Source organism: Mustela nigripes, chromosome 8, assembly GCF_022355385.1.
Source record: "Mustela nigripes isolate SB6536 chromosome 8, MUSNIG.SB6536, whole genome shotgun sequence".
Classification (NCBI taxonomy): domain Eukaryota; kingdom Metazoa; phylum Chordata; class Mammalia; order Carnivora; family Mustelidae; genus Mustela; species Mustela nigripes.
In genome coordinates, this window is record NC_081564.1 from 61,659,028 (window position 1) to 61,685,106 (window position 26,079).

The 26,079-nt window shown below is 37.0% G+C and overlaps 1 protein-coding gene across 1 annotated transcript in view; it reads right to left on the reverse strand.

Annotated features, from left to right (window-relative positions):
- RIT2 (Ras like without CAAX 2) overlaps positions 1-26,079 on the reverse strand; it is a 381,183-nt gene that overhangs the window by 184,954 nt on the left and 170,150 nt on the right. Inside the window, exon 4 of the mRNA XM_059410052.1 lies at positions 15,523-15,714. Within this exon, the coding sequence (XP_059266035.1) occupies positions 15,523-15,714 (192 nt within the window). The remainder of the gene's footprint in view (positions 1-15,522; positions 15,715-26,079) is intronic.

Below are 26,079 nucleotides of genomic sequence, written 5' to 3' on the forward strand. Positions count from 1 at the left end.
GAAGAAAGAGAAATTAAGGAGTCAATCCCATTTACAATTGCACCCCAACCATAAGATACCTAGGAATAAACCTAACCAAAGAGACACAGAATCTATACTCAGAAAACTATAAAGTACTCATGAAAGAAATTGAGGAAGACACAAAGAAATGGAAAAATGTTCCATGCTCCTGGATTAGAAGAATAAATATTGTGAAAATGTCTATGCTACCTAAAGCAATCTACACATTTAATGCAATTCCTATAAAGGACCATCCATCTTTTTCAAAGAAATGGAAGAAATAATTCGAAAATTTATATGGAACCAGAAAAGACCTCGAATAGCCAAAGGGATATTGAAAAAGAAAGTCAAAGTTGGTGGCATCACAATTCGGGACTTCAAGCTCTGTTACAAAGCTGTCATCATCAAGACAGCATGGTACTGGCACAAAAACAGACACATAGATCAATGGAACAGAATAGAGAGCCCAGAAATAGACCCTCAACTCTATGGTCAACTAATCTTCAACAAAGCAGGAAAGAATGTCCAATGGAAAAAAAGACAGCCTCTTCAATAAATGGTGTTGGGAAAATTGGACAGCCACGTGCAGAAAAATGAAATTGGACCATTTCCTTACACCACACACGAAAATAGACTCAAAATGGATGAAGGACCTCAATGTGCGAAAGGAATCCATCAAAATCCTTGAGGAGAATACAGGCAGCAACCTCTTCAACCTCAGCCGCAGCAACATCTTCCTAGGAACATTGCCAAAGGCAAGGGAAGAAAGGGCAAAAATGAACTATTGGGATTTCATCAAGATCAAAAGCTTTTGCATAGCAAAGGAAACAGTTGACAAAATCAAAAGACAACTGACAGAATGGGAGAAGACATTTGCAATCAATATATCAGATAAAGGACTAGTGTCCAAAATCTATAAAGAACTTAGCAAACTCAACACCCAAAGAACAAATAATCCAATCAAGAAATGGGCAGAGGACATGAACAGACATTTCTGCAAAGAAGATATCCAGATGGCCAACAGACACATGAAAAAGTGCTCCATATCACTGGGCATCAGGGAAATACAAATCAAAACCACAATGAGATATCACCTCACAGCAGTCAGAATGGTTAAAATCAACAAGTCAGGAAATGACAGATGCTGGCGAGGATGCGGAGAAAGGGGAACCCTCCTACATTGTTGGTGGGAATGCAAGCTGGTCCAACCTCTCTGGAAAACAGCATGGAGGTTCCTCAAAATGTTGAAAATAGAACTGCCCTATGACCCAGCAATTGCACTACTGGGTATTTACCCTAAAGATACAAACTTAGTGATCCAAAGGGGCACGTGCACCCGAATGTTTATAGCAGCAATGTCCACAATAGCCAAACTATGGAAAGAACCTAGATGTCCATCAACAGATGAGTAGAACAAGAAGAATACTATGCAGCCATCAAAAAAATGAAATCTTGCCATTTGTGACAACATGGGTGGAACTAGAGCGTATCATGCTTAGCGAAAGAAGTCAAGCAGAGAAAGACAACTATCATATGATCTCCTTGATATGAGGAAGTGGTGATGCAACATGGGGGCTTAAGTGGGTACGAGAAGAATCAATGAAACAAGATGGGTTTGGGAGGGAGACAAACCATAAGTGACTCTTAATCTCACAAAACAAACTGAGGGTTGCTGGGGGGAGGGGGGTTGGGAGAAGGGGGGTGGGGTTATGGACATTGGGGATGGTATGTGCTTTGGGGAGTGCTGTGAAGTGTGTAAACCTGGCGATTCACAGACCTGTACCCCTGGGGATAAAAGTATATGTTTATAAAAAAAATGATTTACATTTTTAGTGAGATGGACTTTTAAAAGCAGAATTACTAGAATTTAAAAACACAATTAAAATGAAGAACTCAGTGGATGTGTTTAAATCAAATTAGGTATAAGAGAAATAGTAAACAAAAAGAGCATTCAGAAGAAAATATCTAGAACGAAACACAGAGAGATGAGTAATGGAAAATATATGAAAAAAAGTGTAACTCCAAGGCAGTATAAGGTGAAAAGGACTAAAATAGGTCTAATTGAATCCTAGAAGGGAATACAAAATAAAAGTAATATTTGAAGATGTAATGACTATGAATGTTACAAATCTGATTAAAAAAAAAAAAATAAGCCCTAATTCAAAAAGCACAGATTTTAACAAGTAACACTTGTTCCCAGACAGAGAGCAAGTAAGCAAGAGAGAGAAAACGACATAGCTACATCAGAGTAAACTTCTTGAAAATTAAAGACAAAAAAGAAAAATCTTAAAATCATCTGGGATGGGGGATGTGGTACAGGAAGTGTGGTACGGAGTACCTTCAATTAACAATTGGATGGGTATGTGATTTTCCAACACAATGGTTGCCAGAAGAAATGGGATTCTATCTTCAAATTGTTGAAAGAAAATGCCTGCAAATCTGGACATGCATGAATTGCCACCCAAAATCTATATTCTTATCAAGTATATATGGGACATTTACCAAAAATGATCATATGGCATGTTAAAAATCAACACTTTAGAAATTCCAAAGGCCTAAAATTGTACAGAGTATATGAAAAATAGTGGAAAATAAGAAGTTCCATGAATACCTCATAAGTCACCACATGCCCAGAAATTAAGGACTGTACTAGTGAAAAACCAATGAGTCAAAGCAGAAATCACAATCAAAATTAGAAAATATTTTGAACCTAATGATAAAATAGGACATAAAAATTGAAGGGATGGCTATACCAAATCCTTCTAACTGCTTAGAAGCAGTTACAGCCTTCAATGCATAAATCAGAAACAAACAGATGAATGGATGAAAATCAATGAGCTAAGTATCCATCTCAAGCATTCACAAACGGAATAGTAAATACAACTCCAAAAAATTAGGAAAAAGAACTAATCAAAATAAAAGCCTGACAGTTATAAAATAGGAAAACTCCAAGGTAATCTAATAAAAAATAGTGAGATATAGAAAGGATAATATATTAAGGGTTCATATACTATATAAATATATAATTTATATATTATAAATATATAAATAAATTTATATATTTATAATATATAAATAAATTTATATTTATATACTATATATTTATAATATATATTATGGGTTTATTCCAGAACTATACAGTATGTTTTATAATTAAAAATTAATAAAATTAACTGTTAATAAAATAAAGTCCAAATTTGGTGCTTTGAAAAGACTAACAACATTGATAAATGCATGCAATGATGTTTAGTAAAAAGAGAAGCACAAATTAACACTAACAGAAATTTAAAGGGGTTATCATTTCAGTTTCTACAGACATGAAAATGATCAGAAGAACCTATTATAACAATTTTACGCCAATAAATTTGCAAATTTGACAAAGTAGAAAAGAATTAAAAGTAAAAAAATTATTCAATGAAAAAAAAAACAACAACAACAAAACAAAACCCTCACTGGATGATCCGTATAGCAGAGAAGGCAAAGGATAGAACTAGTAAATTAAAGACAGATCAATAGAATGTACTTAATTTGAACAGAGAGAAAAAAACCAAAAGAAATAAATGGAATTCTCTGAAGAATTTCAGGAGAGAAGGGATAGCCCTTTCAATAGATTTTTCTGGAGCAATTAAATATCTGTCATCAAAAAACCACAAAACAACAAAGCAGAAAAAACCCCCAAACACTTTATACAAAAAATAATTCAAGATTTGAAGCACCTATGTGGCTCAATTGCTTAAGTGGCTGCCTTCGGCTCAGGTCATGATCCCTAGGACCTGAGACACACCCTGTGTTGGGCTCCAGGCTCAGTGGAGAGCCTGCTTCTCCCTCTGCCTGCTGCTCTGCCTACTTGTCCTCTCTGTCAAATACGTATATAAAATTTTAAAATAATTCAAGATGGATTATGCTCTTAATTGTAAAACATTATGCTCTTAATTGTAAAACAAGAAAAGAACACAGGTGGAAAATCTTTGGGACCTAGGACTAAGTGGTAGTCTTTGATTTGATATTAACGTCATGATTTATTCAAGAAAAGAAAGAAATAGACTTCATCAAAATGAAAGTTTTTCCCACAAAAGATCCTGTTAAAAGGATGAAAAGTCAAATTCAGGCTGGGAAAAATATTTGCAAATTACGTATCTGACAAAGGCCTTGGATCTCAAGTAAACAAAGAACTCTCAAAACTTAATACTAATACTAATAAATAAATGGAATAATCTAATTATACAATAGTCAAAGGACATGCACAGACATTTCCCTGAAGAGGCTATACAGATGGCAAATAAACACATGAAAAGATGTCCAATATTATTAGTCATTGGAGAAACGCAAATTAAAACCATAATAGGATATCACTATACACCTAACAGAATGTCAAACAAAAAATAGTGATAACATCTAATGTTGGCAAGGGTGAGAAAGTAATGTAAGTACAGACACTGTGGACAATACATTGTATCTCCTTTCAAAACTAAAAATAGACCTATCATAAGACTCAGCAATTTCACTCTTGGGCCTTTATCCCAGAGAATTATAGACTTGAGTTTATGCAGGAATTTGTATATAAATGTTTACAGCAGACTTATTTATAATAAATGAAAACTGGAAACTACCCAAATGTCTTTATTTATTTATTTTATTTAAATTTTATTTATTTATTTGACACAGAGAGAGAGAGAGAGAGATCACAAGCAGGCAGAGAGGCAGGCAGAGAGAGAGGAGGAAGCAGCCTCCCCGTGGAGCAGAGAGCCAGATGTGGGGCTCGATTCCAGGACCCTGGGATCATGACCTGAGCTGAAGGCAGAGGCTTAACCCACTGAGCCACCCAGGTACCCCCCCAAATGTCTTTAAAGGGCGAATAGATAAACTGTGGTCACATCCAAACTGACTGTGATTCAGTAATAAAAAGGAACACATTATTGATAAAAACAAAACAAAACAAACAAACAAAAAAACTTGGGTGTGCTTCAGGATATAGTGCTGACTGAAAAATAGCCAGTTGCAAAAAGACGTGAAATGGATGTGTAATGGATGATTCCATGTATGTAACAATCATGAAATAAATTTTCATGTAGAGATGGAGAATGGACTGGTGGATGATGGTTGCCAGGAGTTAGGGATTGGGGTAAGTAGGGGATGCATGTGGTAAAATGAGGAGTAAAATTGGAGTCTTATGGTAATGGTGCAAATGACTATATTGATTCTAGTGGTGGTTATGCAAGGTATATTGATGACAGATCTGCACAGAATTATACACATATACCCACAATCGAGTATGTGTAACTGGTGAAGTTCAGTAGGCTCTATGGGTTAAACCAGTATCAATTTCGTGCGCGGTTGCTCCGCCGCTTGCTGGGAGCCAGCCCCTCCCCCCGGGGTCTATCTTCCCATCAGTTGCATTTCTCTACACCAACAGCAAGACAGAAGAAAGGGAAATTAAGGAGTCAATCCCATTTACAATTGCACCCAAAACCATAAGATACCTAGGAATAAACCTAACCAAAGAGACACAGAATCTATACTCAGAAAACTATAAAGTACTCATGAAAGAAATTGAGGAAGACACAAAGAAATGGAAAAATGTTCCATGCTCCTGGATTGGAAGAATAAATATTGTGAAAATGTCTATGCTACCTAAAGCAATCTACACATTTAATGCAATTCCTATAAAGGACCATCCATCTTTTTCAAAGAAATGGAACAAATAATTCTAAAATTTATATGGAACCAGAAAAGACCTCGAATAGCTAAAGGGATATTGAAAAAGAAAGCCAACGTTGGTGGCATCACAATCCCGGACTTCAAGCTCTATTACAAAGCTGTCATCATCAAGACAGCATGGTACTGGCACAAAAACAGACCCATAGATCAATGGAACAGAATAGAGAGCCCAGAAATAGACTCTCAACTCTATGGTCAACTAATCTTCGACAAAGCAGGAAAGAATGTCCAATGGAAAAAAGACAGCCTCTTCAATAAATGGTGCTGGGAAAATTGGACAGCCACATGCAGAAAAATGAAATTGGACCATTTCCTTACACCACACACGAAAATAGACTCAAAATGGATGAAGGACCTCAATGTGCGAAAGGAATCCATCAAAATCCTTGAGGAGAACACAGGCAGCAACCTCTTCGACCTCAGCCGCAGCAACATCTTCCTAGGAACAACGCCAAAGGCAAGGGAAGCAAGGGCAAAAATGAACTATTGGGATCTCATCAAGATCAAAAGCTTTTGCACAGCAAAGGAAACAGTGAACAAAATCAAAAGACAACTGACAGAATGGGAGAAGATATTTGCAAACGACATATCAGATAAAGGACTAGTGTCCAGAATCTATAAAGAGCTTAGCAAACTCAACGCCCAAAGAACAAATAACCCAATCAAGAAATGGGCAGAGGACATGAACAGACATTTCTGCAAAGAAGACATCCAGATGGCCAACAGACACATGAAAAAGTGCTCCATATCACTCGGCATCAGGGAAATACAAATCAAAACCACAATGCGATATCACCTCACACCAGTCAGAATGGCTAAAATCAACAAGTCAGGAAATGACAGATGCTGGCGAGGATGCGGAGAAAGGGGAACCCTCCTACACTGTTGGTGGGAATGCAAGCTGGTGCAACCTCTCTGGAAAACAGCATGGAGGTTCCTCAAAATGTTGAAAATAGAACTGCCCTATGACCCAGCAATTGCACTATTGGGTATTTACCCTAAAGATACAAACGTAGTGATCCAAAGGGGCACGTGTACTCGAATGTTTATAGCAGCAATGTCCACAATAGCCAATCTATGGAAAGAACCTAGATGTCCATCAACAGATGAATGGATCAAGAAGATGTGGTATATATACACAATGGAATACTATGCAGCCATCAAAAGAAATGAAATCTTGCCATTTGCGACAACATGGATGGAACTAGAGTGTATCATGCTTAGCGAAATAAGTCAGGCGGAGAAAGACAACTATCATATGATCTCCCTGATATGAGGAAGTGGTGTTGCAACATGGGGGCTTAAGTGGGTAGGAGAAGAATCAATGAAGGAAGATGGGATTGGGAGGGAGACAAACCATAAGTGACTCTTAATCTCACAAAACAAACTGAGGGTTGCTGGGGGGAGGGGGTTTGGGAGAAGGGGCATTATGGACTTTGGGGAGGGTATGTGCTTTGGTGAGTGCTGTGAAGTGTGTAAACCTGGTGATTCACAGACCTGTACCACTGGGGATAAAAATACATGTTTATAAAAAATAAAAAATTATATTAAAAAAAAAACCAGTATCAATTTCTTGTTTTTGATATTTTATAGTTATGTAATATAAAAATACCGGGGTTGCTAAGAGATGGGTGCACAGGGCTTCTCTACCCATTTGTTTATAATCTCCTGTGCCTGTACAATTATTTTAAAATAAATTTAAAAGCAAGATGGTTATGTAATTTCCTAAACATATGGTTGAATGAACTTAAAGAGTTTCCAGTATGCAAACAGGAAATGTTCCTCTTTCAGAAAACAGGTTTCCTTCACTAACAGAAAGTTCACTTTAGAAACCTTGCTTTTGCTAAGACCTAGTATCTGTTTTTGCTATTGGAATGAAATCTGAAGATGATTTTCACTTTTATGGAATGCTATTTACTTCTTTGCTTTACGTCCTTCTGGCTCACGAAAGGTTTCATAGCAACATTCTCTTTGCAGATATCAAGGAAATCCTGTATTTGTAATTCAACTTCTATCAATAACATTTTTTTTTGGATTTACAGGATTGTCTTGATCTCTATGATACCTATACATACACCTGCAGACATACAATGTTTGGTTTGGTTTGGTTTTGCTTTTTTGGATAAAGCCAGAAGTGTGAGAATTGAAAATTATCACAAATGTCAGAGCCTGGCTGACTAGCATACCTAGGGAAGGGCACAGAAAGCTGAAATCTCAGATAGGATAAGAATTTTAAAGCTTCACATATTTGGTGTTCCTTTTCGGGCAGCTCTTTTAAGTGATTGGTTTATAAGTGATTGAAGCAATTTTGTAATCTTGGATTTCATTTCAGAGCAACAATCTGATTCCCCAAGCAGCTTTTCTTTCCTTTTTTCCTTAAAAAGAAACTTATTTCTAGACGATTCCACTGACTTGTCAATTTTACAAATGTGGCCAATGATCCATGAAAACCAAACAATTCACTGTAACACCATTTAAATTAGGAAGGGAAGCAAACTGTTATGTCCGTTCAAACTGAATAGACATGACCTCTGTTCCAGTGAAACATGAAACTCCCAAACAGAATGCCACTTAGTCGTAGGTGCCCAATATACGCAGCAAAATTTAGATTTTTTTTTTTGTGACACATTTGACTGGAGAATTGGATTTTCATCACTGTTCTTTTGATATAAGCATTTTTATTTTAAAATTTTTATTTTTATGAATATAGGTGTGTGTGTGTGTGTGTGTGTGTGTGTGTGTGTGTGTGTGAACGTGCATGTGTTTCTCTTTTAGGTTTCCAATATTTCATTTAAGACTTTGAAAATGTTTATAGGATCTAGATTCTCTCTTATGGAGGCTAAAGTATAAATGGCCTCATGTCTTTTCATCTATATTCCTTCTGGCCCAATGGTTCTCTAGCTTGCTGCAAAATCACCCTATTTGTTCAAATAGATCTTTGTGCCTACTTCCATTTTTTCCTGATTTATGAGGACCAAGAGCCTGAGAATGTGTTTCCAACAATGTTTCTAGGTTATACAAATTCTTCTGTTTAGGGGAGTATAATTTTATAACCACAGGTCTCATCCAGGGTGAGTTTGTCCATCTATGGAAAAAACAGCTTTCCTGGAATGGCCAATAATCTTTTTTAAGTCTTTCTCATTTATTGCCAGTTTTTACTCAGTTTGACTTCATTCGTGGTCTAATGGAAAAGAAGCACGGATTCTTCCAAAACTTGGTTCAAAATTCATTTACTTCAAGATTGCTATTTCACATCTGAAAGTTAGGAAAATAATTCCAAAATTGATTTTACAAAATCTGTACACCAAAGCCTATGTACTTTAGTTATCAGAAAACTTTCTGGGCTTTACTCCAGTGTTAATTACTCTTCCTTTTGACACAATCCTTATGTATTTCTTTTACTAGTGTTTAACTTGTGAAACAACAGATTAGAAGATAGTAACCCAGAGAGTATTTAAATAATTCAGGTAAGGGATGAAGATGGTAGTACATGGTATTTATTGAGTCCCTTGTTTGTCCCTAGTTTGTACTCAGCACTGTACTAGGTAAACTAGTATCTCATCTAATCTCTTACCTCATCTACCCTACCTGAAAACGTATGAAAGTGGTATTGTCCCTGTCCTACAGAAGCAGACACTGAGACAGATTTTGGAGTACCTGATATTTGTTAGAGATCATCCCTTGTGAAGGAAGGAGTAGGAAGCTGGATTGGGTTGACGGAGAAGCTGAATGACAACAGAAGCCCAACAGTCTTTGCCAAACCAGCATGAGGATCTGGAACAAGATTTGCTTGTCATGGTGTCCCATTGGGTTGCAATGGGTATATATTTATGTCCATACTTCCCTGGAAATGGGCAAGAATGGAAATGGGAAAATCATGACTTCAGACAAAGAGGATTTGTGTAGCTGGGGATGGCCCCGAAGTGGTCTACTGACTATGCCTCCTATTTCTGGGCTGGGAGGATGCACTTCTTTGAAAGAGAATTTGGGTGTTCATTGAGTTTGCCACTGATTTGTCCAAGGACACAGTGATTGTCTCAGTGAAAATCCAAACTCAGGACTATTTGATTCTTCTGAGGATATACTTCGTTATTTTCTGAAAAATATTTGCTAAGTATGTGCCTTAAACTTGTCTTGACGAGTCCACCCTGGACATTCACTGTTTTGTGTGACAATGCAACAGTGACCTCAGGTACCACTGAACAATGTAGCAGTTTGTCCCTACATGTGAGGTCTCCAAGCTTCCCTGTAATTTTGTCACCTGTCATCCTGTCAGGGTGCTGCATGAGTACAGAATCCATGAATAGTCTATTGCTTTCACTCAAGTGGCCATCATTCTTCATCTTGATGACTCAATCTCCTGACTGGTCATTTTGCTTCCATTCTCGCCTCCCTCCAACAACTAATTGGAGAATGAAAATGCATTCATGCCGCAACTCTGCTCAAATATTTGAAAAGTTATTTCTCTTCCTATGTATGTATGTATAAAAAAGTGCTTGTTACTTACTAAATATTTGGTAAATAAATTGCATGAAAAAATGGTGTTAGCAAAAAACAAAACAAAACAAAGTATGTAAGGATCAGAAAACTGATTTAGGTTCAAATTCTAGTTTCAAAACCTATTGAATATAGATAATATACATTAAACTCTAAACTTTGTTATGCTTTGTTTTCTATCTTAATTGGACTTAATACATTGGCATTTTTAATGAAATGAAATAGCATATAAAGGAAATGTTATGGAAAGTATAAATAGATCTAGATAATTGTTAAATTTAAATGTGTATCCCTATAATATTGCATAAATTATCACAACTCTTCTCCCATTAAAAAATACCTTAAAGCCTCTGCCTTCAGCTCAGGTCACGATCTCAGGGTGCTGGCATCGAGCTCCATAGCGGGCTCTCTGCTCAGCGGGGAGCCTGCTTCCCCCTCTCTCTCTGCCTGCCTCTCTGCCTACTTGTGATCTCTGTCTGTCAAATAAATAAATAAAATCTTAAAAAAAAAAAAAAAGACACCCTCATCCTTTGGAAAATGTGTTGATATGGATTACCCACCCTACTGATAAAAGATGAAGTACTACTCTTTTGTTTTTCACTTTTTAAAATTTGAGTGGTATTTGCAATTACTGCCTTACAGCATATCCAAGACCCTCTGGTACATATTTATGATTTGTGTTTGAAAAAGCATGTCTTCAAGGCAGACCTTCTGAAATTATTCTGAGGGTACTTGATATATATGTACCGGGCAGACTGGTCATCCCAACTCCTCCTCCTTTACACTCGATGTCTCGTGCACATAGTCCCACAATTCATTTCTTCCCCTCTCTACTCCTGTTGGCCCTTCCCACAAGAATTTTCACCATTCACCTGCTCCTTCCTACCTGGTTGTGATGCTTTTTCATTCCACATCCTTCTTCCTCAAAAATGTTGCCCACATTGATCTTTCCTGGTTTTCAGCAACAACTGCACTTATTCATGGTGTCATATTATTCAATATTTAGTTCTGTTGCTTAATACTATGTTCTATATCACATGCCTAGATCCTTTCCGAGAAGAGAAAGTCCCTGAGAAAAGAGACTGGATTTTGCTTTTTCCTTTTCTGTGCCACGAAGCCGCCATTGCTTTGCAAAGATAAGCAGATGCTTGGTAGAACTCTAAATCGATTTATTTTTCTTAACACCGCAGTTTCTGATCTCTGAAGCTTTTATAGGCCCCCCTCTCAGTAAAGGAATTGAACCATTTTCATTCAATAGGTAGATCACTGAAGAAGAAACAAGGAGTATTTCACGATCCCAGATCTGCACTTAGAGAATTAATCAGGCTGTAGAAAGCAGAGTTTCAAGGCTTCAAACTGAGTATTAAGCTGCAATTAGATTGTCAATGCTGTAAGTGTTGTCGTAGTCTACCTTCAGGATAAAACAGTTTGTGGTCTGCAACTGATGTAAAACTTTCCTAAACTGGTTCCCAGATCCTTGGAACTCACTCTATTCGTAGACCATATGTACTCTACACAGCTGGCGAGGGTTTTGCAAAAATAAAAAAACAGAAATTATTGCCTTCCACTCCTCAGTTTGACAGTAGAAGGCGTAGTAGGGACAAAGACCATGCAAGCTCAGGGACCTTAATGTAGTCTGGGAATCTAAAAAGGGTTTTATAATAGTCTGGATGAACTTTGGACAAAATTGAGAAAATAGTGCCTTTCAGTAGTTTTGAGCATCATTTCCCTGTCTTTACTTTTCCTCACATTCTTCCTAAGTTCTGGCTTTTACTGGCTTGTCTAACAGTTCGACCCCTCCAAAGAGATCCAAAGAGCTAGCATTCTGCTCCTTCCTGCTGCAAGACAATGCAATTGCTTATGTTCTATCCTTTGTGGAACACACTAAGATCCTGAATCTGATATAAAAAGAATTCAAGAAAAACAACAATGGTTTGGACGCCAAAAGTGAGATTTCAAATCAGAAGTGCTGGACATGTCCTCATAGCCCTAACTAGCTATGTGACCTTAAGCAAGTCACTGAATCTTTAAAGCCTCCGATGACTCATAGGTAAGTAGGGTCATAAAGGAACCTAGCTGGTGGCTGTGGTGAAGATGAAATAAAATTCTGTGTGCTCATACCTGGTATGGAGCCTTGCAATACTAAAAGCATCATCAATATCAAAATGAATATTATTCTCAGAGAAAATACTCAACTTTAAACAGAGCCCTTCAATATTTTTGCTTAAAGATGTCACTAATCATGAAGGACATCAGGCACTAGAAGTCATTTCTTTTTCTTGGTATAAAGGGACTCAGGATTCACCAGAATAGATTCAGAATGCAGCTACCCACTCTACCACACAAGCATGACAAGAAATAGCTCTCATCATCAACACTTTCCCCCCACCTTTTTTAAAAAATTAACATATAATGCATTATTTGTTTCAGGGGTACAGGTCTGTGATTCATCAGTCTTACACAGTTCACAGCACTCACCATAGCACATACCCTCCCCAGTGTCCATCACCAGCCACCTTATCCTTCCCATCCCCCTCCTCCCAGCAACCCTCAGTTTGCTTTCTGAGATAAAGAGTCTCTTATGGTTTGTCTCCCTCTTGGTTTCATCTTGTTTCATTTTTCCCTTTCTTCCCTATGATCCTCTGTCTTGTTTCTCAAATTCCTCGTATCAGCATCAGCACTTTCCTTTCAGTCACTTTCCACGAGGAGGATGAAGAGCCACCAAGTAAAAACCCTACTTTCTCTGCCTCCTAGCACTGAACATAAACACCAGCATGATTTCCTTCAGAAGCTTCCAGAGCTTAACATTTACTCTAGGACTCTTCACAAAACTCCTTTGAGCTGGAGATGATGCAGGAGTCAGCATCTTCTTGTTTTACATAAAAAAACAAAACCAAAAACAAACCAAAACCCTAAAACAGAGACTCAACCCTCGAAGACTAACTAAAAAAAAAAACAAACAAAAAAAAACCAAACACAAAAAACACGTGATCAGGGTTTTAGTCTTAAATTTGTCACTAACATCATTATTTTATTAAAATCAATCTCTATCCATTTATTTATTTCTCAAGTATCCTCATCCATCAACCACTTGCCTTAAAACTACACAGGGCAGTTACAGGATTAAAATAAAGTGTGAACGGAAAGCATTTTGAAAAGGAACAACCACTCTACAATTATAGGAACAATTATTCCCATCACAAACACCACAGCCAGAAGCCAAATTTGCATATCAACACTTCATTATTGGAGATGTTGGTACATGAGCAATTTTAAGAAGATTGTAATTTGAGTTTTCATGGGTTTTGCACTTTCTGTGACTATCTTGTTTATTGCTTTTATCTGAAAGGAAAAGTCTGTCAAATTTGCTAAATTGCTCAGCTTACTCTCATTTTTTGTATTTGTTTTAGTGATGTATATGATGCTGGAGAGTCTCATCACTGCCAATCTGCAATTACCGAGGCTAAGACAGGGGTCCCATTGAAAACCTTTGAACCTAGGGAAGGAGAAGCAGGACCAGGATAGCGAGAGAAAAGCAAATGCCAGCCAGGGCTGGAATCATGGGGAGCAAGCGATTCTGGAGACAACATGATATACTTTTGCCGGAAGAAGGTTCCCTCATGTTCTCAAATCCCTTAACTTACAAGAGCCACTTGTAGCTCTCAACTGGCCTCCAATTAAAGGTTTATGTTCTTGAGGAATTCTGAGAAGTGCAGTAAAGGTGGTCCTGTAATCACTGTTAGTATACTTCCATCTAAGGGGGCTCCCTCATGTCACTTCCCAGAAGTCCTTAAAAAATAATAATAAAAAAAAGTAGACTATTCCCACTCTTCAGAGGAGTATCTGAAAGTTTCACCACTAGACCTATACTTGTCTTCCCGTTTTTGTCAAATATTGCAAAATAGATTTGTATTTAACTGGTGAAATGAACTTGAATTCCCATCTCATAGCCAGGTAACCATCTCATACTAAACGTTGTTTTGGAGAAAAAGAAGCAACAAAGGAAGGGAGGAGAACAAGTACAGGGACTCAAATATCATAGCTGCTAAAATATAGTCAGCTGCCACTTTAACATGCCTAGATTTTCAAATAAAATATAGAAAAAAAATGCCGCTACAAACATGTCCTGCACTAAATATAGAAACATGTTTCAGTAGTAAGCATAGATTCTTTGTTATTTTCACTTCAAGAAAATGTAAGATGCATTAGATAGAAAAATCCAAATATATGAAACACTTAACATAGGAGAAAACTGTTTTAGTAAAGATTCTTACCTTAGCAAAAGGATCTATTAGCAGGCTACTTTAAGTCTAAAAATCATTAACTGGAAACATACAAACTATTAAAATCCAGCTCAAATTTAAGGTCAATGCAAATAAAGATAAAGCATCTAAAATTAGAACTCAACCATTCAATTTAGAGAATTTGATTTATAAAAATTTGATTTGCATGCAATATCTTAGTACTTTAACGTTGTACAAAGTAAGTCGTGGCAATAGAATTGTGAGATGATTCATCTGGTTCCTGAGCTAGGTTTTGGTCATTTAATCTCTTTAGGAGTACTAAGGAGCACAAAAAGGACTAAGGACAAATATTACTGTGTAAAGATGAAGCCAACACAGCTTGCCCATCAGGCTCTGATAGTGTCTGATCAGAGAAGAATATTATAGTAAACTATATGAAATCTGGTAATGGATCATAACCCGTGGTTTCTGCATTATCAGAAATTAGCCATGCTTTCTGCCTTTTAAATTTTGTTTGTTTGAAAAAATGAACTGAGGACCACAATGATACAGCAGAGGCAGCTTGAAGCAGATTGATGGCATATGGAAGGCACTTCTTACTCAACCTGACAAGTGAGGCTTGTTCTGGTTCTGCAGGGTGGGAAGGTTCCTGTGAACTTGAACGGGTAGTGGTCTTTACATGGTAGCTGGATTCCAAGAACAAGCAGTATAAGTGGTAAATTCAGAATCTGCAGAATTCTTATGGCTCAAACTCTGAATGTATACAGCTTCATCTCTACTAAACTCTACTGCCTGAAACCAATCATAGGGCCATCCCAGATCTAAGGAGACGGGACAAACAGATTATGCCTCCTGTTGGAGTGGTGAAGACACTGTAAAGTACCATGTGAGTTGGATACACTGTGGCAGCTGACATGATCTACCATAATTTCAAAGATTTCTCAGAAAAATCACATGCACCATTTCTTTGTCATAATTCTCAATATGAACCTTGGAAAGCAGCCATGCTTAACTAAGTACTATGTACCCTTGGAGTTAAGAACAAACAAAATTTGGCACTTACCTGGCGGAACTGTTCTAGGTCAATTTTGTTACCCACCAGCACCAGGGGAATTTCATAGGTGTGGCGGACTTGAAAAATGAGCTCTTTAAACTTGGCAGCTTCCTGGAATGATTGGCGGTCAGTGATGGAGTAGCAGATGATGAATCCCTCCCCGCCTCGCATGTACTGCTCCCGCATGGCTGTGAACTCTGCCTGCAGGGAAAAAAGCAAAATTGTTATGTAATTTAAAACAGTGAAGCCAAGACATCATTAAAATGAAGGGTCAAAAGTAGATAAATTATGAAATGAGGTAGTTTGGGTAGAAATTTTATAAAAGTTTATTTCTGGGCTTTGGATATAGAAAAATAGTATGAAGTCTAACTGTACTGTTATGAAATCTGAATGCTTTGAAGTATTCAGAGTGTTGATCTTTAATCACAGAAAATTTGATTCAAAAGATCTTGGGGGAGATATGTTAAACAGCAGGTTAACTAATGAACTATTAGGGATTATATACATCCTTTTAATAGCTTTCTACTTAATGGTCTCGTTTTAGGAAAGGGAATCTAAATTTGTATACTTTAAACTTTAAAACCTAGAGGAACTAATTTTCTCCTCAAAAAGATGAAAAGAAACACGAGTTTAACCTTGATTATCCCTTTGAACGGATGAAGTTATTAGCATAGATAATCCCCGACCCAGTTATGTGCTTGGGTTTTCTTAGATCTGTCTCTCTGAGGGGCATAAACAGAGAGCTCGATGGCTGAGCCATGGGGCATTTTCCATGTTCTGTTCACTCTTATATCTTCTTCTCTCTTTGCAGAGGACAGGATCACCTTCTGAAGGTACCCATGTCCCAACCTGGGAGGCACTGCTATATCAGCTTTCTATGTGGCAGTCCACATGAACTACAATTTCTTGGCAACTCAATATTAGGAATTGGGTCTGAGTTGCAATCTGAAACATTCCTCTTAGTCAGAAGTGTCTGTCTTCATTCACTGTTACTCTTCTGATTCCATTGTTAAAATCACAAGGGCTAGTTAGACACAAGCAAGGGAAATATAAAACTTAGACTCTGGCTGTGGAACAAGGCATGCTAAGTGATAAAAGAACACAAGAACATAGTGTGATTTGGAAATAAAGTCATCAAAGAAAGATTCACATGAGTTTGAGCTGTATTTGAAGATTTCGAGATACGAATTCTTTTCCCAGCAAGCTATTTATAAGAATTACTACAATGCCTTCTTCAGAGTTTTGTTGAAACAAATATTAAGTTGATTTAACATGGCTTGACTTTTGAGGGGTAGGAGCATTTAAACAGATCCAGAAATTGTGGAAATCTGGGGTGCTTACAATTGTAGAGAGAGTAGTAAAGTTAATAGGGTATGGAGTTAGTGGGTCAATCTTTTGAAACATTTCCAGTCAACACAGAATGGGTACAAATAATATCACTGAATACTTCAACCAGTCATTTTAAAGTTTTATAAACTTGAGTCCAGAAAGGAAAAAAGTGAGAGAGAGAGAGAGAGAGAGACTTGCCCAAGTATGAACAGGCAGCTAATGTCAAATTGGTTTGAATAATTTATCTTCTCTGATTCACACTGTCTCAATTTACTTAGTACTAAAGTTTACCTCAATCCTAAATTTCACCATGTAAGTGCCATGTGCTAACATGGGAGAAATAAATCCTACTGGGTCTCAGTTTCTTCATCTCTAAGACCAAGTTGGCTTATAAAATTTCTGACATCCCTCCCAGTTCTGGCATTCTCTAATTCTAAAAACCCTTAGCCTCAGTCAGAATCCCGTAGCTGATTGTGGACTGACTAGAGTAGAATGGATCGAATTTGCTAAATGTGGTTTCCCTGAGTTATAATGGCATTTTCCAAATAGAAATGGTAGAATCAGTGTAGAAATATATGATATTTTAAAAAATATGAATGGATTTATTACAACAGTGTATATGATCAAAACCATAAAAGCACAAACTGAACAGGAAAAATGTATCTTACGATTTATAGTTCACTGTATTTGCCAATTATGATCTTAAGTATTAAAATTATTTTTAGTTGTCTATTGAAAAATAATATAAACATTGCAAAATATGCAAGAGGTACTGAAATATATAAAATTAATTTTATCTCCAGACCCAGCATTCTTTTCTAAATGCGTGAGTTAATAGAAATATATACAGTATTCAGAAATAATCTATGTACATATAAGCAAAGGCGTCTACATTCCACCTTTACATACTTTTTATACTCAAATCGGAACATAATGTACGTAATTTTTACTTTTAACCTTAATTAAGATTTAATATCCCTAATATATATTGGAGATCATTCTATATAAGCACAAATAAGTATTTTTAAGGCATGTACTATATTTTATGTAACTAGTTGCCTATGAAGATATTTAGAAATCTTCCTTTTATTCCTATTATCAAGTATGTTGCAATACATATTCCTAAACATCCACGTTACACAGATGTATATATGAGAAGTAATATTGCTAGATGAGAGAGAACACACATTTTTACTTTGAAGAAATAGTGCCAATCTCACCAGATACTGTACCAATAATACTTTCCAGCATTATATAAAAATACCTATTTCTCCTCATTCTCACCCATGTCACTTATCAAATTTTTCTACCTTTTATAATTTTTAGGGTAAATAGTAGAATCTTGTTTCATCTGCATTTATATGAGATTCATATTGAGCATCTCCTATGTTTCTTATTCATTTACAAATTCTCTCCTAGTTATGGTTTTATTTTAAAAATGCAATTTTTATTCTTTGATTTGGGGCTTTAAAAAAATTCTGACTGGAGACATTTCTTTCTATGTGAGACATAAGAAAAAATTCATTTGTGTACATTAAAAATAACTACATCATAGGGAAAAGACTAATAAATTTGATGAAGTCTAACATGTATTAGGAAGACAGGCTAAGTACAGGAAAGTAAAATTCATGGAGAACAATATTGGATAAATGAATGAGTGAATATGCAATTGTTCTGATTAACTAGACTCCAAGTCACCTATAAGTTGTATTACTAGATCTACCAGTCCTCTCATCTGCTCTGAACTGAACTCTCCAGGTACAAGGTTCTAGTGTAGGTCTAGGTGAATATTTTAAAGAGGTACTTGTCTGATTTTGCTTTGCACCTAGATGCAAGAGTACAAGATGCAAGTGTTTGTGTTCAAAAGTTGTCTTTACAATCTGAGCACAGAAACTGGGAAGCACAGTACATGACTTCTAGGTCTGTTACTCAGAATATGTCCTCTAACAAATCACCTAACTCCTCAGTGCCACAATATCCTTCTTTGCCAAAAGGGATTAGGACACACACTTAACCCGTCTTACAGGGAAGTAGAAAGGATCAAATGAAAAAACAGATGTAAAAATGCTTTGATCATTTTTTAAAATACAATACAAATTAAGCCTATTATCATCTCTGGTACAAATCCTACAGAATAGAACCTTTCACTGGGAGTATAAGCATAAAATCCTCTTCGAGCTGCATTAAATATAAATGTAGAAGTATTTTTCAAATATGCTTAATCAGAAAATTAAGGTTTAGGTTGTGCTATTTTCCCCCCTCCAAATAGAAAACTGTTTCCACCAATAAAACAGACATAATTAAGCTATCCCAGTGAAAGGGGAGGATACTTCCTCTTAGCTCACCTCACCCATTCTAACTCTTGTCATAGCTTTCTCTTAAAGATGCACTGGAAGCTGGTGTGGCACAGAAAGTTGAGCAGAATCTCTACAGCTATTATCAACTTAATAATATATGACACTGGAATCACTTTATAAGAAAAATGCTATGTTCAACATGTTGCTTCCGTCTTTATTCACCCATGAATTAAAGATCTCTGTGCTTTATGTTCCGTGTATCCTGAATGTTAATATCTTCTTCATTTGCTTCTTGCTATAAATGAAACTTGTTGGTTAATTATTCAGGAACATGACTAGATTTTATTTGCTATCCATAAGTAGCAAAGTATCTATGAAAGAGACCTATGTGTAAAATGCTACAAACATAACCATTTCTAATACATATATTTTTAGAGAGAGAGAGGGAGGGAGTGGGGGGCCAGGCGGCAAGAGAGAGGAAAAGAGAGAGATCCAAGACAGCACCATGCCCCAAAGAGCCTCGATCTTACAACCCTGAGATCATGACCTGGGCTGAAATCAAGAGCTGGATGCTGAACCCACAAAGCCACCCAGATGCTCCTTTCTTTAAGAATTTCTAAGCTATTCTGAGTACAATGCTGTAGCTTCATCAGTTCCCTTTGATAGGTTTTCTTGCATTAAAATAGGGTGAAAATGCTCTTAATTGTGAACACAAAGTGTTCTGATTAATCTCATATCCCAGTCTCTTGATTATCAGAGTATTTTAAGCAGATTTTCAGAAATATAGGGAGGGGACCAGGTCCCCATTGTATTCAGCGAGTGCCACTAGTATGTATAAGTGCCACATTGTTTACAAAGTGCGCTAGTGCTATGGTCAGGCCAACCCTCAAACGTTTTCTAGCGCAAACACACACATATCCCACTGTCTATGGTTGCCATACTCATGACAGCTGTATCTCCATACCAAACTTATGTTCCTAGTACACAGAAAGTAAATAAAAAAATAAATCACTCATGCAGCTGACACATCAACTACCAAAAAAGTCTGGCCCTGTCCCGGTTGACCAAGCAGAAGTGGGCAGGAGGAAACAAATGAAGAGCAATGGAGTATTACACGAACCGTGGGGGTTTAGAAAATGCCAAGAGCATTTTGCAGGAGGAAGGCAAGGAGGACTTGGTGGAAGAAATGGGATGTGTTATTTTTCTTAAATTTTTCACCTGTAAAGGGGTCCTCAACTTTCATGCAATCTTTCTTCCAAAGATATCTATTACCCTTAAACCACCTTTCATGATCCAAAGTCAGCATTTGTATGGCACTTAAATATAGAGGCCTGAATTCCCATCTATAATTGAGTTTTTGGAGGCTGTCAGAGGAATTAAACCATTGTCGTTGCTTTTGTTTGCATGTTTGTATAAAGAAGGAATTAAACAAAATGAAAATATTAAAGTGATGAAAGTGTAGGTATCATAATTTTGCTGTAATTGATGCAAAGTATTGGTGGTTCTGAGTCTCAAACTGAAGCCTTAAAGTAGTTGAGAATGTCCAAATAAAATGGAAACAAAGAACTTTTACAAATGTTGGTAATAAATGGTCAAAGATGGTATCTAAAAGACCAAATGTAATTAACAAATTTATACTATTTTGTAGTTTGCAGAGAACATCACCATGTCCATTATACATTTGTCTATCATTTTCTTTCAATATTTGACACGCCTGTATTTTCAGGAATGCATTAAGTCATGGACTACTGTCTAACTCATTCATCAAATATTTATTGAGCACTTATGTGACAGGCATGTCAGATTTCAGATGGCTTAATACATATAATGAAACAGAAATAGGAGTAAATGTGGAAAAGAACAATTAGAAATTAGAACACTGAAACCAAGATAAAGTGGTTTGATCTGCAAATTTGACTCAACTTGTAGACAATCAAAGCTACACTGGGAACATGATCAATTCCATCACTCTTGTGGTCAATAACAAAAACATACTAATGTGTCAGGTGACATGTGTCTCTCCCTGAGCACTTATAGCTGAATGCAGTTTCTCTTATGAGGTTTCAAATAGGGGACAATGCCCTCAATGTCAACAGGATCTGCATTAGCAGGTTTTCTAAGGCTAAGTACCAAATTCTGTTTTTCAACTTAAATCTTACCAAACATGTTGTGCATTTACTCAATGATACTGCTTCAACACTCAAGCAGGGTAACAGAAAAGCTGTTTTGTAGAAAATACTATATGTTAAGATTGTGGGTGACAGTTAAAATATTTGGTATTAATGCTGGAAAAAGTAGGAAGTTCTTGATTGTGTGCCTAGATACATCACTGAAGAGTGGCCGATCCATAGTGCCTAAGATCTGGCTATAATGAAGATTTCTCCTACATGTAAGGCTCTCACCTCAGTGCAACTCAAAATAAATGCTGAGGTGGCCCTGCAGGTTATCTAATTCATGGGGCCCGATGCAAAAGGAAAACATGGGAACCCTTGTTCAAAAATTAAACATCTCAAGACAGCAATAGCAGAGTATTAGAGCAAGTGCAGGACCCTCCTTAGCATGGACCCCTGGGTGACTGCACAAATTCCTGGCTCATGAAGCCAGCCTTACTGACGTAGCAGAATCACAAAAGAACATCCAAGACTGTATGGAAGAACAATTCCAGAGAGACGGTCTCTGGGCAGGTCTCTCAGCAAAAGAGGCAGTGGCAGTTCTCTGACACTCAGTCACTTCTGAAGCTTCCTGACCCCAGCAAGGGACACAAGACTAGATGATGATAGATATGCATGGTGACAAGAAGCATGGGATTGAGGAGAAAATGAGGGATATGTGGTAGGGGACTGAAATATATACCTCATATGGGAAATGTTATTACTGAAAAAGACAGGAGCATGGCATATGTAAAGGGTTGGCATGCTCCTGTTGTTGAGCAAAGTCATATTCTGGAAAGCCCTGACAACCAGGTTTCAGATTTGATGTGATAGGAAAATAAGAACTCATTTTTTTTTTTTTTTTTTTTTTTTTGAGGAAAGTAAACTGCAGCTCTATTTCAGTAGGACTGATCTGGCAACAAGAGCAAAGGAAAGAAAAGAAGTTAAAGACAGGAGAAAAAAACATGAAGGCTTTTACATAATTCTGAAGTGAATTTCCATGGGGAAAGAAATAAAAGGGGAAATACTTGAATGAGAGGTCCCAAAACACAGAAATGGAGAAAAGAGAAATATTTCTGTCATTTCAAGGGATAAAAATGAAAGGCTTGATGTCTACCAGTTTGGGCATGAGAGAGAAGATATGAAAACATACTATTGATGGTTCTATCAATAACACCAGACAATAGGTTGGGTTTTTGCACATGCCCTGACTCATTATTAACTCCCACATTAGATAGTGGGGGGAAAAAGAGGAAAGCAGAGATATTAAATGATATGACCAAAGTCCTAGAGCTGCCAATTAGGAAATCAGAGACATATCATTGTCACACTTCTTGTCCAAAGACAAATTAAATTAAACATAGCACCTGTTTTTGTAGCTCTGGAGCCTGAGTAACTACGGAAGTAGGATCAGAAAGAAGTGGATTGAGAAAGTTAGTAATTTAAGGCCCTTTTTGTCTCACACAGATTTGCCCTTGTCTGATTGGAGTTGACACTGGACAACTGAAAGGAACAGTCCATAAGAAACTGGAAATCAGGTTTATGGGAAATAATAACTAAAGGTAAGGAGAGTGAAAAAGCCACACTCAGGAGACACATCTTTTGGACTGATCAGAGAGACAGGGATCAGTACGTAAAGCAGATTCATCTGAATCAGTTGGGGCGGGGGCAGAGATTGTTTTCACTTCTTTAAAAAATCTGGAGCTTCGTTCCATTGAGAGTGTTTTTTTCGATTGTAAAGGAAATTTTATAAAAACAGTTTTTGACAGCTATTTTCTCATTTTGTTCCCTCTTGCCAAATATGCTCAGTACTTTAGTTTCCAGGTTTTTGTGTTTGTAACTCTATGTATTGTAATTTATGTGCTTCGCTTTCGTTCCCAACACCAGACTCAGCTACCTGAGGACTACTCAGCATTGTATTTTCCAAAGCAATAAGGGACCATGCCTGGATCAGAGCCCAATAAATAATTATATTATCATTTGGTTAATTACTTACTTTAAGCTAAATGTTTTTGAGAGATGTTACTATTCCCTGGATGATGTACCTTTAAGGAAAGGCTAGAAGATGAAGACAAAAGAAAAGTGAATCAAATTTATAAACTAAATGGATAAGATGTTTAGTTACTGAACCTTATACAGGTAGGGGCAGATCTAGTTTAATTTTTATGTAAATGAATAATCCACTGAATTCTGTGAATTATAAAGTAACTGAATGCTCCTTATTTCATTCTCTACTTTCAATCATTCGTCTTATTCTAAGAGAGGATGAATCTTCTCGTCTTTGGATGTATCAGAAGTGGGTCTTTCCCCATCTGATTTGTATTTCCTCAACAACAGAGTTTCATGACTGCCTCTGGTGGTACAAATCCTCCAAAAGATATTTCTCATCACAGCTGGTTTCCTGTTTATGTTTGAGGTCACTCACACTGTGAGCTGCTTTCCTGCTGAAAAAACCTATAGGAGAGCATCTTGGAAGAAGGTAGCATAACTGTGTCATGAAAGGATTTTGTCCACTGCATTTTAGTCATTCTCAGTGTGATACTAAAAGGATGATCCCAACAAAAATTCAGTGAATAAGAAAACCCATATGCCAAAACTGCATTTGCTAATCGACTTAGAGCATATGATAGGGTCTACTCTAAAGAAAAAATGTTATGTTATATATATGTGAAATATATAGTATCTAAGAAAAATAGGTCATATATATGTCACATGCTCTAAAAAGCTTATCACACAAAGTAATTTTTATTTCTATAGCTGAATGGCAAAAATAAATTACTTTTTGGTTCCTCCCAAGGTAAAAAGTAAATCATCTTGTTTTTTAATACAGTAATTTGTCTCGAGATAACCTGAAAATTTTAAAGTTGTATTGAGGAAGTGGCACATATGAATGACGAAAAGATGCCCAGAGAATATGTGCTTGTCCTCCTTAATATTAGAATTACAGTGACAAAAATTTCTTTGGTCAAATTCTTCTTAAGCTCTTCTGAACCTATCAACTAGGAATCACTTTTAGGCTTCTGTAGCTCTACTTTGTCAAGTTCCAGCAAAACTCCTAAGTTGATTTAGTCAGAATTTCTCATCATGCTATCTCATCATCCTCAATATCTAATTATGGTCCCCAACTCTACCAACCTCCAGGTGATGTCTGATCACCCTGGCCTGCCTTCAGTAAGAATCCTGCTTTGTCAGTTTAGCCACAATTCCCTCCATCCCGTAGGTTTCTTCTCAGCAATTTCCCATCCATCAATTGCCCATTCTGCTTCTTAACTATAAATTCTAGCTTGTTTGTGCTGTATTCAGAATTAGGGCTGCTTCTGTTCCCCTTTTGCAATATTCCTGACTACAACCTACTTTGTACTACTTTAACTGTCCAGCTCTGGTTTTCCTTCAACAACCAGGCAGAAATTGCAGGGTCCCTGACCCTTGTCAAGTGCTAGCTATCCCTCACCCTCCAGTTTAGCAATAGCCTCCTGTGTTGCTGCTCTAACCCCAGACCCTTTTTTCCAATCAATCCATCATTCATTTATTTCTCTGTCCAACTAATCTTCTTTAAGCACTACAGATTCATTATGTAGCTCATCTGCCTCCAGAGGTCCAATGGTTACCCATTTGCTTTCACATCAAATCTATACTCGTCTGCCCAGTTTTAAGGCTTTATATAATCTGATATCATGCTGCATATCCACCTTTATCTCCAATTAATCCTGAATATGCACTCTCTGCTGGAATGGGGTCACTTCCTTCAATGGCTTGATCATAGTAGCTGTCTTGTCTCCCAAAGGTGCCTTCATGAACACTATTCCCCACACTTGAACTTTTTCTAGCTAATAGAGATTTTAGTGATGATTGAATACAACTCTTACTCTGCAGATGAGAAAATCTAGGCCCAGAAAAGTAATGATATCATCATTTTCTCATGCCGGGTCAGAAAAACTAGTGTTCTAATCTCTTTTATATTGTTGGAAAGCCAATTTTCATCTTCAGTAACCTGTGTGCATACTCTTCAGGGTCAATTATTTTTTCTTCTTTTATGCACCTATGTTAACAAACCTAGCCCTTAGTGAGAATTATTCTGTTTTGTACATTTTCCTCACCCATGAGCATCAAAAATTAGCAATTAATTAATTCTCATATTATTGAGTTAGATTTGTTTTTTTAAAAGATTTTATTTATTTATTTGAGAGAGAGAGAATGTGCACAGAGGAAGAATGAAAGGGATAAGCAGACTCCCTGATGAGCTGGATTCAGGGCTTGATCCCAGGACCTTGGGATCATTACCTGAGCTGAAGGCAGCTTCTTACCTGACTGAGCCACCCAGGCACCCCTAATGGAGTTCAATTTGTGTCATCAAGTAGATTTTGGATGTCAACATCAAGGCTTAAACTATTTTTAATGTTTATATTGACCAGACTTTGGATATATGAAACTTCGATTAAATTTCTCCTATTTGAATGGCTAAATGCCATTTCAGATAAATTATGCTTGTTCTATACAGAATGCATATGTTCTAGAAAGGAGATAATCAAGCTTTAGAACTACAGGAGTATGTGTAAGACTTAAAGGATACATTTTCCTTGATCAATCTTATCATCTGGAGGAAGAAGTTTTTTTTTTTTTTTTTTAAAGATTTTATTTATTTATTTGACAGAGAGAGATCACAAGTAGGCAGAGAGGCAGGCAGAGACAGAGAGGAGGAAGCAGGCTCCCTGCTGAGCAGAGAGCCCGATGCGGGACTCGATACCAGGACTCTGAGATCATGACCTGAGCCGAAGGCAGCGGCTTAACCA